This window comes from Leuciscus leuciscus (assembly GCF_965113295.1).
Source record: "Leuciscus leuciscus genome assembly, chromosome: 12".
Taxonomy (NCBI): Eukaryota; Metazoa; Chordata; class Actinopteri; order Cypriniformes; family Leuciscidae; genus Leuciscus; species Leuciscus leuciscus.
In genome coordinates this window covers 16,430,168-16,443,439 of record NC_138736.1, presented here as the reverse complement: position 1 = coordinate 16,443,439, position 13,272 = coordinate 16,430,168, and the positions used below count along the sequence as shown (strand labels likewise).

Below are 13,272 nucleotides of genomic sequence, written 5' to 3'. Positions count from 1 at the left end.
AATAACACTGCATATAATCTACAATGTATACATTTAATTAAGATGAATAGAAATAAAGTTAAACTTAAAAGTTATTCAATCAAGAGCAGTGAGTGATTTCTTTGTCTTTTGTTGTTTGGTTAACATTAAAACAGACAGCAGCAGGAATATTAGGCTGCTGTCACTTTAAGACATAATGCACGGATCCAACATACTGATACTGATACACATGCGTTGTCTTTCTCGACTATTTACCTTCACTTAAGACATAACTGACTATGTTTGCTAGGATACTTGCCAATATGGGCATTTGACATCCTTTTTGTGTGAATTTGTCTGTTCAAGCGCAATAAGACTCATTAATACTTAATTTAGTATTCACGTGCCATCTGAGATGTGGCTTTCCATGTACGCGCTTCGGATGTGTGCGGACACAAATCTTCTCTCACAGTGCGTGCAAGTTTTTCTACTTGCACTTGCATGTTTAAATTGGTGCAAGAACACGCGCAAATGATACATTTCTGTGACAATGTAGCACTGGCCCAATCAGGACAGTGACTCTTTCGACAACTGTCCCAAGCGTCTTTCACGCTGGCCCCAGGCCATCAGGTAGTCCTTATTGACGAGCCCTGCCCAGCGCTTCCGTTATTGTTTTGTGCCAGTCCAAATTAGCACTGAGTGCCTGTTTAAACACAGAAGGCAATGTGTGCTGTTTTGGTCTCACCTGCGCTCGCGCACTATCAACACCTGGGTAATGACAGTATATATGAGTGTTCATATTAGAGCATATGGCACTCGCATCGAACAAAGTTTACAAAGAGTGACCGTTTATTCCACGTTTATTTTAATTTTTTCCCCTCCGATGTAAAGCATTGGGAAGCCAGAATGATCCCAGACAGGATATTTATATGACAAGCGACTTGTCTCCTTCGCTTGCCATGCTGAACTGCAACACACCAACATGTGAGGAACTGTGATGTCAGCAATAGATTTACATACTAATAGTTGATTGGACCGCTCCGCTACTCTCGTGAAACGCATGCAGAGCGCAGCCATTGACAGAAAAATACATTAGCTGAATGTCTGTTTTATGCGTTATTATAGATACCTCATTAGATTCGAGATTAACTGAGGTGCAAGTGTGTGCCGAACCATAGGCTAAAAACGGTAAGGTTTGATTTTTTTATACAATTTTAGTCCAATTTTATCAGTTATAACAAAATAAGTGGAAAATTACTGATATTGGCCAAATTTGGCTATTCATGCAAAAATTGTCTTACATTATGAAAAAGTATGTCTAAAAACTCAAATGTTTTTCAATCCCAAACTATAATCTTATGAAGAAAAGCTGACTGCATAAACTTTAATGACGTTTTAAAACATGTTAAATTAGCCTTAAAAACACAACATCCTCCTACGCTAAACTTTTACTACCATTTTTCTAAAGCCAGCATCTGTAATAAATAGTTAACAACACAGACAGAACCTCTGGCCTCTGACAATAAACACTCGACTCTTGTGTACCGTCTCAGGCCTCACCCTCTAGTCTGGGCCAAGCTTCGGCCCGCCAGTGGAAAATAAGAAAGGTGCCAAATTGATGCAGAGATCAGATATTGAAAAGGATGGTGTTTTTGTCCCCTGCGTATTCGTTACATACGAGCTGCAGCACACTAGTGAGACGAATGCCAGTCCAATATCCTGTTTCTCCATTCTGGAGCTTGACTTTGGCCACTGCCCCACTGGAAATGGACTACACTAACTCTGTGTGTGCAGCCATTTGTTAGTTAGAGCAAGAGAGCGAGAAAGAAAGACGCATTTCTTTTTCCATGCAGCACGACTAGCTATGCAACAGTGCCGTTATACACGGCGCTCTATTAATAGCTGTGTTCTGTTTTCACTTGAAATAGCCGTATGGTGTAAGGCCTTTGTCAGATAAGATAGGCAGCCTTTAGCTCGCAAAACCTCAGATGTAGACTGTGCCTAAAACAGCAGACAGAACAATATGGGGCCGGACCAGGAAAAGACAACAGGGAAGGAAACTCCTAGAATCCAATAACGTACACACAGAAGAATCTATTCCACTCGTTTGATGTGTGCTGAATGCTAAGGCTAATACAACACTGATTATACTGGCAAGTTTTGCATGCTGAGCCCTTGAAAGGTGTGTCCTTTTTTTGCGTTTTGTGTGTGTCTGCTGTGTCACTGGCTCCCCCAGTTTTCCAGCCTCACTGGATCTCCGGCCCTGAATGCAGCCAGCACTGCAGTAGAATCTAAGCGCCAAGTCACCAAGCATTCCACTGTCTGCATGGCCCGTCCTGAACACCACAGCACAGACATGGAAACCACAAATGCACTCTCACATTCATGTGCCAACACATATAGGCTGTTTTGACACATATATTTTTGCATTGTGACATTTTCATGACATTTAAGCAAACTGTTTTTTAAACTGTTCAAAAAACGGCTTTAATTTATGATGATTTTAATTAAACAGTCATTGTATTACAATCATTTATTTCATTGTATTATGACGTTGAGAATTACCACAGACCCTTTATAAATTTTAAAGTCATCATAGTAGTGTAAAATTCTATAGTGGTTAACGGAAACTACAACACATATCATTTTTGATTATGAATTATGATTGTGCTTCTATGTCTTTACAAAAGAGGAAAAAAAAATATTGAGAGATTGATTACGTTGGTAAGAAGAGATATCAAATTTGCCATCACTCCCTTAGCCACTGTATTAGAACACTCACACAGCAGCGTTAACTAGTTTTCTGTAATTTAATCCCAAGGTAATATAACACAAAGCATAGTGTTATAAATGTACACTATTTTTACAACAACAACAAAAACCTCAAAAGTAAACATCTTTTCGGATTTGCGGTAATGCAAAATTTGATGGGGGATTGTTATAGAAAGAACTTTCATGAAAATAATGCAAAAATTCTAACTGGCCGATAAACAATGCAAACTTCTAAATGATGCTTAATATTCTTTACACAAAATATATATATATTTTTCTCTCTTCTCACTAGCTGAGGGAAACTGCATATGCATCATGCATCTTACAGAACAGAAATCCATTCAAGTTCATGAGCAAATGAAAAGTTTCTGGGGCAAGAAGACATCAGTGCCATCTACCAAGGGGCTCTGAGAAGAGGGACAATTCTTTCATATGAAGGTTTACTTTTAATAATTCATCCCATTTGCGGCAGAAATAGCCAGTGCGAGTACTGATTATGACAGGCCCTTTTGTCCTCTGTGGATTCAGACAGCCCAGAGTCTCAGCCAGTCTGGGCTGAAGTGGGGGAAGGGTTGACTGACTGGCTGCCCGCTCCAGACCGCAGTGAACCAATTCCCAGCAACAACGCCAGCGGACGTACACACAGCTTTAAGATTTTCAGCAACATCTTACCCTACAGCTTCTATGTTAAACAACAAGAGGCAATTACAAGAGCTTCTACAAAGCTTCTACTAATATCACATTAAGTACATGCAGTTCACATGTATAGCATAAATGCTAATAGATTAAATAATACATTAATGGAGGGAAGAAACACATTTGGACAACTAGAGGTGTGTTTGTCTGTGAACCCAACAGAAGGGATATAGTTAAAGAATGTGTGCACTATGGCAAGCTAGTTTAACATTTGTCCATAAATTTTTTTTTAAATATTACCTTTTTTTTCTTCTTTTTTTTTTACTAGTAACTATCATTATGTACTTATACTTGTTCTAATAGTACTTAGTATCTATTCAAAGTTACTATATAGAATTCAACATAAAAAATCTATTCCAGTTTTCCTGGTGTGAATTAAACAGACGATAGGACCTTTATTAGACGTAGTGTATTCCAATTGTTACTAGAAAACGTTTTACAATAAAAAGTACGATTTTATCCGAAATGCAAAGTATCCATTCTGACTAGTGAGAACACCTGACATAAGTATAAAAAAAATAATAATAAAAAAAATAAAAGCAACTGTAACTAACGAGATAAGAAAAGCTAGGCTAACAGTCACAATTTTTTTCTCATAAATCCGTGCTAGTAGCTATCAAGTAAGTAGTAGTGACAAATTGAAAATTATACTAATCACTATTGCATTACCTACTCGTAATTAAGAAATAAGCACTTCTAACATAAAACAGACACCAGTTCGTTTTCGGGGATAAATGTTTAACGGCTTGCCATATTGTGCGCAGCCCCCACAGCAATACCAGCAATATCCAACTGATGCATTGAGTTGTGTTCCAGTGCCAAACACTCCCAGACGCCCGAGTCATCAGCAACACTCACTTGTATTATCATATTTAATTGGTCAAGCTGTTTAAAATACAACAGGGGCTTATCAAAAAGTCGTTTTTGACAAACACGTCGCATTTTGGGGGGGCTGAACGAATAGTTTAATACGCCACAGACAAATTCAATGGGTGTACAAGTCAGATAGTGGCAAATAACGGCCAAATACTGTAATAATTAGACCTGAGAATGACATTTACACTCAGATAAATCTTTAATACGTTCGCGTTTGACATTCGCACAGCTTCCATAATAACGGATTCGAAACTGCCACAGTTACATTTGATTCATTTACTAATGCAGACCGAATTAAATTATTGAATTTAAAACTGTTACATTGCCACCAGGGTGAGTTGATAACGGTAGGTTAAAAACATTCTATTTGCATTCGGTACACGTCCGAAAATTGATCAAATGTAACAGTTTGCGTTCCCTCCGCATTCGAAAACGGCTCAGAAAAACCCGCCCTACTTACATATATCCATTCCCTGTGGCTGGGATAGGGTGCAGTTGCAGGAGCATGTGTCATTGGAGTTGGCGGCGTTGTTGTTGTTGTTGCTGGAGCTGCTGTCCGGGACCGTGATGTTTCGCATGGGGGCTCGGGGAAGTGACGGGACGGGGGAAAGAGAGCCGCCGGCCGCGGCCCTCACATGAACTGAGGAACACTTCCACAGCAGCAGCCTGCGGTCTCGGTGCACGCGCGTTTCATGCCATTCTCACGACTCTCTCCGACGCATTTTCTGCTTCTAGACTACGGTAAATACGTTCCCCGCATCTTGACGGCCTTTTCCTCTGCTTTCATTCAGTAGAATGGCTTTCTGTGACGGTCTCAGGCTCACAGCCCACCTCCTCCTGCGCCTCCCTCCTCCGAGAGGGGAGCAGCTCCAGACAGACAGACAGGAGCGGTGGGAGGGGAGACTGGCGCTGACAATGGCGATGGTGAGGGAGAGAGAGAGAGAGAGCGAGAGAGAGAGGTTGCTCTACCCTCAATGGGACTGTGTGTGTGTGTAGCGGCGGTTAGAATTACACACACACACACACACACACACACACACTCATTAGTGCCAGCCACGACCAATCAAGGCAGGCATTGAAGAGGCTTTAACCTTGGGCTGACCCCGCAGTCTAGCAGATATTCAGCAGATGTGTCAGACACCCCCCTTCTTTCCCAAACTGTCTGCGGTCTATAAATATCCGGGGTGGTTTTGGTGTGGGGAATGTCCGGCTGAGTGGGCAAAAGTGAAGTAACACCAACACCACCAAAGTATTTGAACTCTCAAGTCACTTCAATTTGTGAATACAGAATACAAAATATCAAACCAAGTGTGTCATCAAACACAATTCTAGGGCTTTTATCAAAACTTATCACATAACTGATGTCGCTGATGTGCTTTTAAGTGGATGTATGAGGTCGGTTCTCCTCCAGAAGAAATTTGTGAAATAGCCTACACAAAGTTTGTCTTTTTTTTGTAAAATATTTTGCCTGAAAATCTTAGTTTTAAAAGAATGTCACTTGCTTTGATATTTAAAATTCATAATGTTTTTTGGGCCACTGTATGTCAAACTCTTAATTGTTGAATTTCACTTGTCATGCACATATTTCAGTGTCTATTATAAATTATTTAGGGGTAATATCTCAATATATTCTGGGATTTAATTGATAATAATTAGATATTTTTAATGCATTATATTAGATAATTTAATGGAGCTCAGAGGGGACATGAATGCATTTAACCTGCAGTTACAAATGCATAAATAATGTTGTGATTTAAAAAAAAAAAAACATTAAATACTGATATTTGAAACCATTAAAAAAATGAAAAGATACTTTAAATGTGAAATCCGCCCGTAGGTGGCAGCAAGTAACTGTTAATGAGTGAGTCATTGAGATTCAGCAGATTCATTCAAACGGCTGATTCATTCAGGAATGAACATAGACAGTAAAAGAAATGGACACAGCGACCCCATAGACTTCGACGGTGACCAGTGAAGTCAAGTAGAAGCACTCACTTCCTGATGGCTGAGCGTACTGCGCAGCCTCAAACTGAGCTTGACGACGTAGATGTGACGTGTGCAAACCTGTCTTACAGTTGTAAGTCTTCTAGTAGCTGTGCCAAGCGAAATCTGAATCATTCCCTTCCGAATCTTGCAGAGACGGAGAGCGTGAGTAGGAGCTGTCCATGAGCTAGGAGCAGGAGCAACTTTTGGCAAGTATTCTTGAATTTATCGAACTTTATGCCTCCACGTTCCCCCGATAGCCTGCGAGCTTCTCCTCCTGTCCATACGGGAATCTCTCAACTGTGCGACAGAGAGTCGCGTGGTTATGACGCAATCGTTAGCCTATTTTTACAAAAACTGCTTCTACGGGGCCATAACGTAAGATACAAGGTAATGGAGCCTTTTATACATTGTCGTGTTTCTTTAGAAATAAACAATGGACAAATAGTGTCTTTATGGGATGCAAACAGCAGGTGATGGCTTGTTGGCTTGTTAGCCAATGGATGCCCCATAGAAGGTACGCTTTCCGGATGCTGGATTACCCCCTTGGGAACGAAGCACTTGACTGTATTAATGAGTGAGTCATTGAATCATTCATTCAACCAATTCGTTCAAAAAACTGATTCATTCACTAACAAAACACCACGTGTGTTGCTCAGACACAAAACAGTGCTAAAACAGGCAATATTGCATCTAAAATTGAAGTCTTCTTTTTTATTGATCTGTTGTATAAAAATGAATGTCACATTTGTAATCATGCTTATATTTGGAGAAACTTGTGAAATTGATTAACTATATTAAATTATATAAATATAAAAGACATACAGGAGCATTTTGTCTCCTTATCTTGAATTTAGATTTTAATAGACTAAATCACGCAGTGAATGTGCACGCGCACTAGTCTAACATACTAGACTGTATCGCATAGTGTATGCGTGCACTCTCTGAGTGTGTATTTCTAAAGTGAGGGACAAGCTCGATAATGTCAGATCGCACATCGTTAAAACAACAATTTCGATATATTCGTTGACGATATATTGCACACCCCTAATCCGTGCACCCCTAACATAATTTTTTTGTCATGTGTCCTCATTATCTTTAATCAAAATAAATTCCCCTCCCTCTTGCAGCTACATCTCTTCTCTGACGCAAAGGCAGGTCCAGAGTCCTGCATGGGTCCTGTTTGGTAAACCCCAGAGATGGTCTTATTAGGGAGATGAGAATGAGGTCTCTGCGGAACAAAAAAGTGTGTTTCCCGATTTTTGGGCATATTCAAACTGAAATAGGAGGTTTCCCACCTCTTTACCTGATTTGCTAAAATTGAGTGGGCGATTCCCAAATACATTTTTTCCCCGTCAAACCCAATATTTGATGCGGAGAAGCACAAGCACCATCTGCTACTGAGAGATCGTTAGCAGCACAATTTTTTTTAATGATTCAAGCTTTTTATTTTAGCAGCACTAATTTAATTCCATGCCTGACCTGTTTGACAAAGACCGTGACCCGAACTGAACCCACATTAAAGGGATAGTTCACTTTGAAATAAATTTTTGGTATGTTTTAGCTTACCTCAAGGGCATCCAAGATGTAGGTGTCTTTTTTTCCGCAGTAGTTTCAATTTTGATATTTTTAGGTCAAACCGTTCTTGTCTGTCAGTCATATAATGCAGGTCTATGGTCATTATCTCAAAACACAAGCACAGAGTCCAAATTAAAACAATTCCCCGTCGTCCAAATTAAACAATTCCCCATCGTAAGTACACATTGATGGCCTAAGACACGAAACGAGCGGTTTGTGTGAGAAAACGAACAGTATTTATATCGTTTTTACCTCTCATACGCTGCCATGTCGAAGTGATCTGATCTGACGTGTACGCAGACTGGTGCATAGATTTATACACTAGATGTCGCCTTAAAGGCGGCGTATAAGAGGTAAAAACGATATAAATTCTGTTCGTTTTCTCACACAAACCGCTCGTTTCGTGTCTTAGGCCATCAATGTGTACTTACGATGGGGAATTGTTAATTTGGACGACGGGGAATTGTTTTAATTTGGACTCTGTGCTTGTGTTTTGAGATAATGACCATAGACCTGCATTATATGACTGACAGACAAGAACGGTTTGACCTAAAAATATCAAAATTGAAACTACTGTGGAAAAAAAGACACCTACATCTTGGATGCCCTTGAGGTAAGCTAAAACATACCAAAATTTAATTTCAAAGTGAACTATCCCTTTAAATCTACAAATAGATTGACAAAAAATATTTATTTTCTCATGTAACACAACCAATCAAACTCCCATTAGGCATTCTGAGTTAATGCTTTTAAGAAAATAGACATGCAGCCCAACAGCGTGAATGGCTATTCTCAATGCTGTAAATCGCATTGTAATTAGAAACCTTGACGGTCTTCAGGCTACCGAGCGTGAACACAAATAAGCACGAGACCATTTAAAAGGATTTGCCCAGTGGCTACAGAATTGAGTCTATTGATTCCCAACCCGCACCGCAAATGACAACATAAATATTATTCCACCCGTTACTTTTAAATATTAGAGGTTTACCCGTTGGGTACCTGTCCACGTTCAGGACTCTGGGTAGGAAAATCTGTCGCATTACATGAAATTACAGCAATAGCAAACCACAACCATCCAACAATCCAATCGATTCCTGATGGACAAAATCAAGTCCAGTCCTATTTTCTTTTTTCTTTTTGAGAAGACATTGTACTCGGATATACTGTACGTCACAATAGGGAAGAAAAGTCTATTGCAACTTCTGTTTTATGCTGACTTTAATTCCAAACCTTAGATCATTTCTTGAAAATCTTAGTTTATAATGATATATTGTTATATAATGATATATTTGCCTTGATATTTAAAACTCATAATATTTTTGGGCCACGTGTGTAACTCTTAATTGGTGAATCTCACTTGTCATGTACATATTTCATTCCAAAATCAAAAGAAAGAAATATTAATTTCTTTTTTCTTTAGAGAAAGTGAAGCCAGTTTAAAAAACATTCTATTTTAAATCATTTGTGTGACATACAGTTATAACAATTTAAGCATTCGGGTACTCCACGGAAATTCTCATTACTGTAATGTGAAAATTATTATATATTATTAACACTATTTATCAGTGTTATTTTAGTATTATTTATATAATCTTATAGTATTTATTAATGATTTTTTATATATGTAGTTTTCATTTGAATTTCATTTCTTAATATTTCTATTTAGCTTTATTTTAGTTTAATTTCTATTTTTTGTTTTTTAGTTTAAGTTTCATCTATTTAATTTGACCTTATTTCAATTAGCAAAAATATTTCAATTTAAATATTAAATATTTTTTGCTTCAGCTAACAATAACAACACTGTTATTTATATATCATAGTATTTCTCTCACTGTCTATATATACTGATTTAAATGTTTAACAGTTATATATATAAAAAAAATTGATTGTGGCAGTCAAAAATGACTATTACAGTAATGATAATAGCTATTGAAAATGATGGGGAATGCAAAAATTCCGGTTAGACATTATTTAGAAAATGTGTAGAAGATCATTTGAAAAATCTTTTCATCTTCTTCTTCTTGACTTTGATGTGAAATGTGACCTGGACATGTTGTTGTGACACTCTGGCCAATGTTCTAACTCTAAATAAAGTAAATGAACACATACTAGCTGTGAATAGACAAAACAAAGAAATGTTTACGTCTCAAAAACAAAGGACATGCCGCTTCATTCAGTCATGTTTACAAAGATGAAACGTTTACACCATTTAACTGTTGTCGTTTTTAAGGAATGTTTGTCAGACTTGAGAGCTAAAATTGGCCTTGTTATGACTGAAGTGGAAAGAGATGCAGGTTTTGCTTTAGCGCCCTCTGGTGGCATCTGGGGTCATGGCACCACTGCATTGCTTTAAATGTGGGAAGAGTGACCGGTGTTTGTGGCCTACTTTCTCCTGTGACCTCTCACTGACGGTTTGAAGTGTTTCAGGCCGAGTTGCGGTAACAGATACGCGAGTGTGAGGATATTTACGATAAGACAATCTGTGGTGAGACGAGCTTTCCTTGTGCGACTGCGAGCCGGTCACAGTAAGGTCAGACAGATAAGAAGAGTTTATGACAACCTCCGATTTTACTGGGGTACCATTTCAATGTTATAACTATGAGTTTTAAAACACTTACACTTTATACTGTTTTGCACGACTTTGTCAGCCAGGCAAAAATAAGTCTGATAAGTAAGACAAATGATTTATGGTATCATTAATGACCATAGCACAAACAATTACACGCCAATGATTAGTAATTGTGCAAACCCCTAACCTCAAGTATGAGCAATAGTAATGCCTTAGTAAACACAACTCAAGACACTTGACAGGAAAGAAGAAAATAAAGTTTCCCCCTTCAAATAATGTAGCATCTGTAGCATATAGAATTTTTTAATTCCCCATTATTTTCAATAGCGATTATCATTACTGCAAGTCATTTTTAACGGTCATAATAAATATATAATATCATTTTTAATCAGTATATAGGCAGTAAAATAAATACCATGATGATGTATAATACCAGTGTTGTTATAGAATTAAAAACTATTAGAAATCCTTTAATTGAAATAATAATAAAATATAAATATTCAATGAAACTTAAAACAAAAACATTTAGTTGCTTTGGCAACTTACTGAAATAACAGTTAATTTATTAAAACTAACTATATACACACACACACACACACACACACACACACACACACACACACATACATACATACATACATACATACATACATATATATATATATATATATATATACATACATATATATACATATATATATATATATATATATATATATATATATATATATATATATATATATATATATATATAAACATTAACATAGCCTATTTAAAAAGTTAAAATGAAAAATGAAAATATATAATAAATCATTTTATAGTTACCCAATATTAATCAACCTTTCTTACAATATCACCTCACGCCACAGACGACTCCTTTCAATGCTTGTCAGTGTCTTTAGGGGTGACTCATAGCGTCTACTGCTGGAGGCCAAGCTTCTTACAGCTGAGACACAGACACATCAGTCTGCCTCCGTCACACCACCTGTGATTGCTCAGGTGGAAGTCTAAATCACACTGCCGTCAGCCATCACATCAGCAGAGATCAACATCACAGTTAGACCAAGTCTAGCCAAGTAACTGTGCCTTATATTCGTGGAAGCAGGCAGGAACTTTAGACTGATATATTGCACTATGTATTTGGACACTATAAGATGGGAATAACAAAAATTAAACTAACTGAACCAGGATCACTTCCTCACAGCAGGATCAAACTTGTAGGATCAACACAAACTTGTACAGATACACTAGTGAGAACCTTCCATTGACCACTAACGGTTTTTATATTACGTTATACTGATTATAATACAACACGGAATACAGTTCATAATATATTACATTTTATATCGGTCACTGTAATTTTTTTATTTTTTTATTAAAAGCAACAGTATGTTAATTGGTTAACTGTAAGTTACCTTATACCATAAATGGTTTAACATCGAATTATGTAATTTTACTCTAAAATACTGTCAAATTTATGGTTTTGGGACTTCAAGTAGCTTGGTGTAGGATCCATTAATTCTAGAATTTATTAAACAACTTTTACTTATAATCAACACTTTTAAATAATTAAACACTTAACATTTTTCTAACAGTAGCATTTAAAAATAAAATAAAAATCAGTTCAAATTACATTTTTAGATTTAATTAAAAACAATATTTGGCCCATTTGACAGCTGATTGACATCATTTGACTCAATAAAACCTATACCCAAGTTTCTTTTTTCTCTTTTTTTTTTTTTTTTTGAGTAATAATGTTAATAATAATAAAAACATTGCTCTGGGGTTGCCCCTAAAGGGAGGTTTTGTCAGATTTAACTATAACTTTCTGAGACAACTTTGTTGAATAAACACTGAATAAACACCCTACACACACTGAAGCACTACACATGAATAGGCAACAGTATTGATTAGAAGTGATTAGAATAGCTGCAGTCAGCATGGACTAATGTAATCCTCATTAATTCTCTATCTCTGACTAGACTATCAACTATGGTAATACCCCAAAATGTGCTACTAAAGAGTAGAAAGGAAGAAATGCCAGACACGGATAAATCAGACGGGAACAAACCAATACAAGTACAGGTACTTGTCAGTTTGCACCAAGACTGCTAAGTTTGTTTGTGTGTGTGCGTTTACCTGAGGATGGGAGATATTGATAGGCTGTAAAGTCATGGGCGTTGAGTGGCCGTTCCCCTGGGAGCTATGCAGTCTCTCACTGCTGGTGTGATGAAGTGTTTACATGAAGGGATCACCCTGAGGGGGCGGTATTCATTAACCAGACTTACAGACTCAGACTATTGACTTTTCGCTCTAGACTGAACCTCTCTCTCTCACACACACACACACTTTTACCTTTAACACACTTTCCACAACTTCTGTTTGAGTAGCTGCTCTTGAACATGGACTTTTGTTATTGAGCTCTGTTTCCACTTAGAGCTCCACAGCACCTCATTTGATTCATTTACAGACTTTACAGACCATACCTAAACTGCAGCTCTGGGGAGTCTTTGATGCATGAGCAATAAGAACCTTTTTACATGTTACGAGGAAAATATGTTGAAATGCTTGTGGAAAAACTCACTGTCAATGTGAAATGACGTTCACAAACGATTTTACTTCCATAATCTTATGTACTTCATAGTGAAACAGGATCTATCTATCTATCTATCTATCTATCTATCTATCTATCTATCTATCTATCTATCTATCTATCTATCTATCTATCTATCTATCTATCTATCTATCTATCAGAGGTCGCGTTAACCTAAAATGTTCTGTCATTGGCTGAATTTTTTAGCAGAAGGCCGTCTGTAATTTTATAATAATAATAATAATAA

At 37.3% G+C, this 13,272-nt stretch overlaps 1 protein-coding gene across 4 annotated transcripts in view; it reads right to left on the bottom strand.

The window, feature by feature from the left end:
* Nucleotides 1–13,272, bottom strand: part of ldlrad4a (low density lipoprotein receptor class A domain containing 4a) — an 89,978-nt gene that overhangs the window by 22,214 nt on the left and 54,492 nt on the right. The window contains exon 1 of one of the 4 annotated variants that reach the window (XM_082186786.1): nt 4,763–6,713. The exons of the other annotated variants lie outside the window; for them this stretch is intronic. Within the exon in view, the coding sequence (XP_082042912.1) occupies nt 4,763–4,880 (118 nt within the window). The 5' untranslated portion in view covers nt 4,881–6,713. Of the gene's footprint in view, nt 1–4,762; nt 6,714–13,272 lie in introns of those variants that run through there. 4 annotated transcript variants of the gene reach the window in all.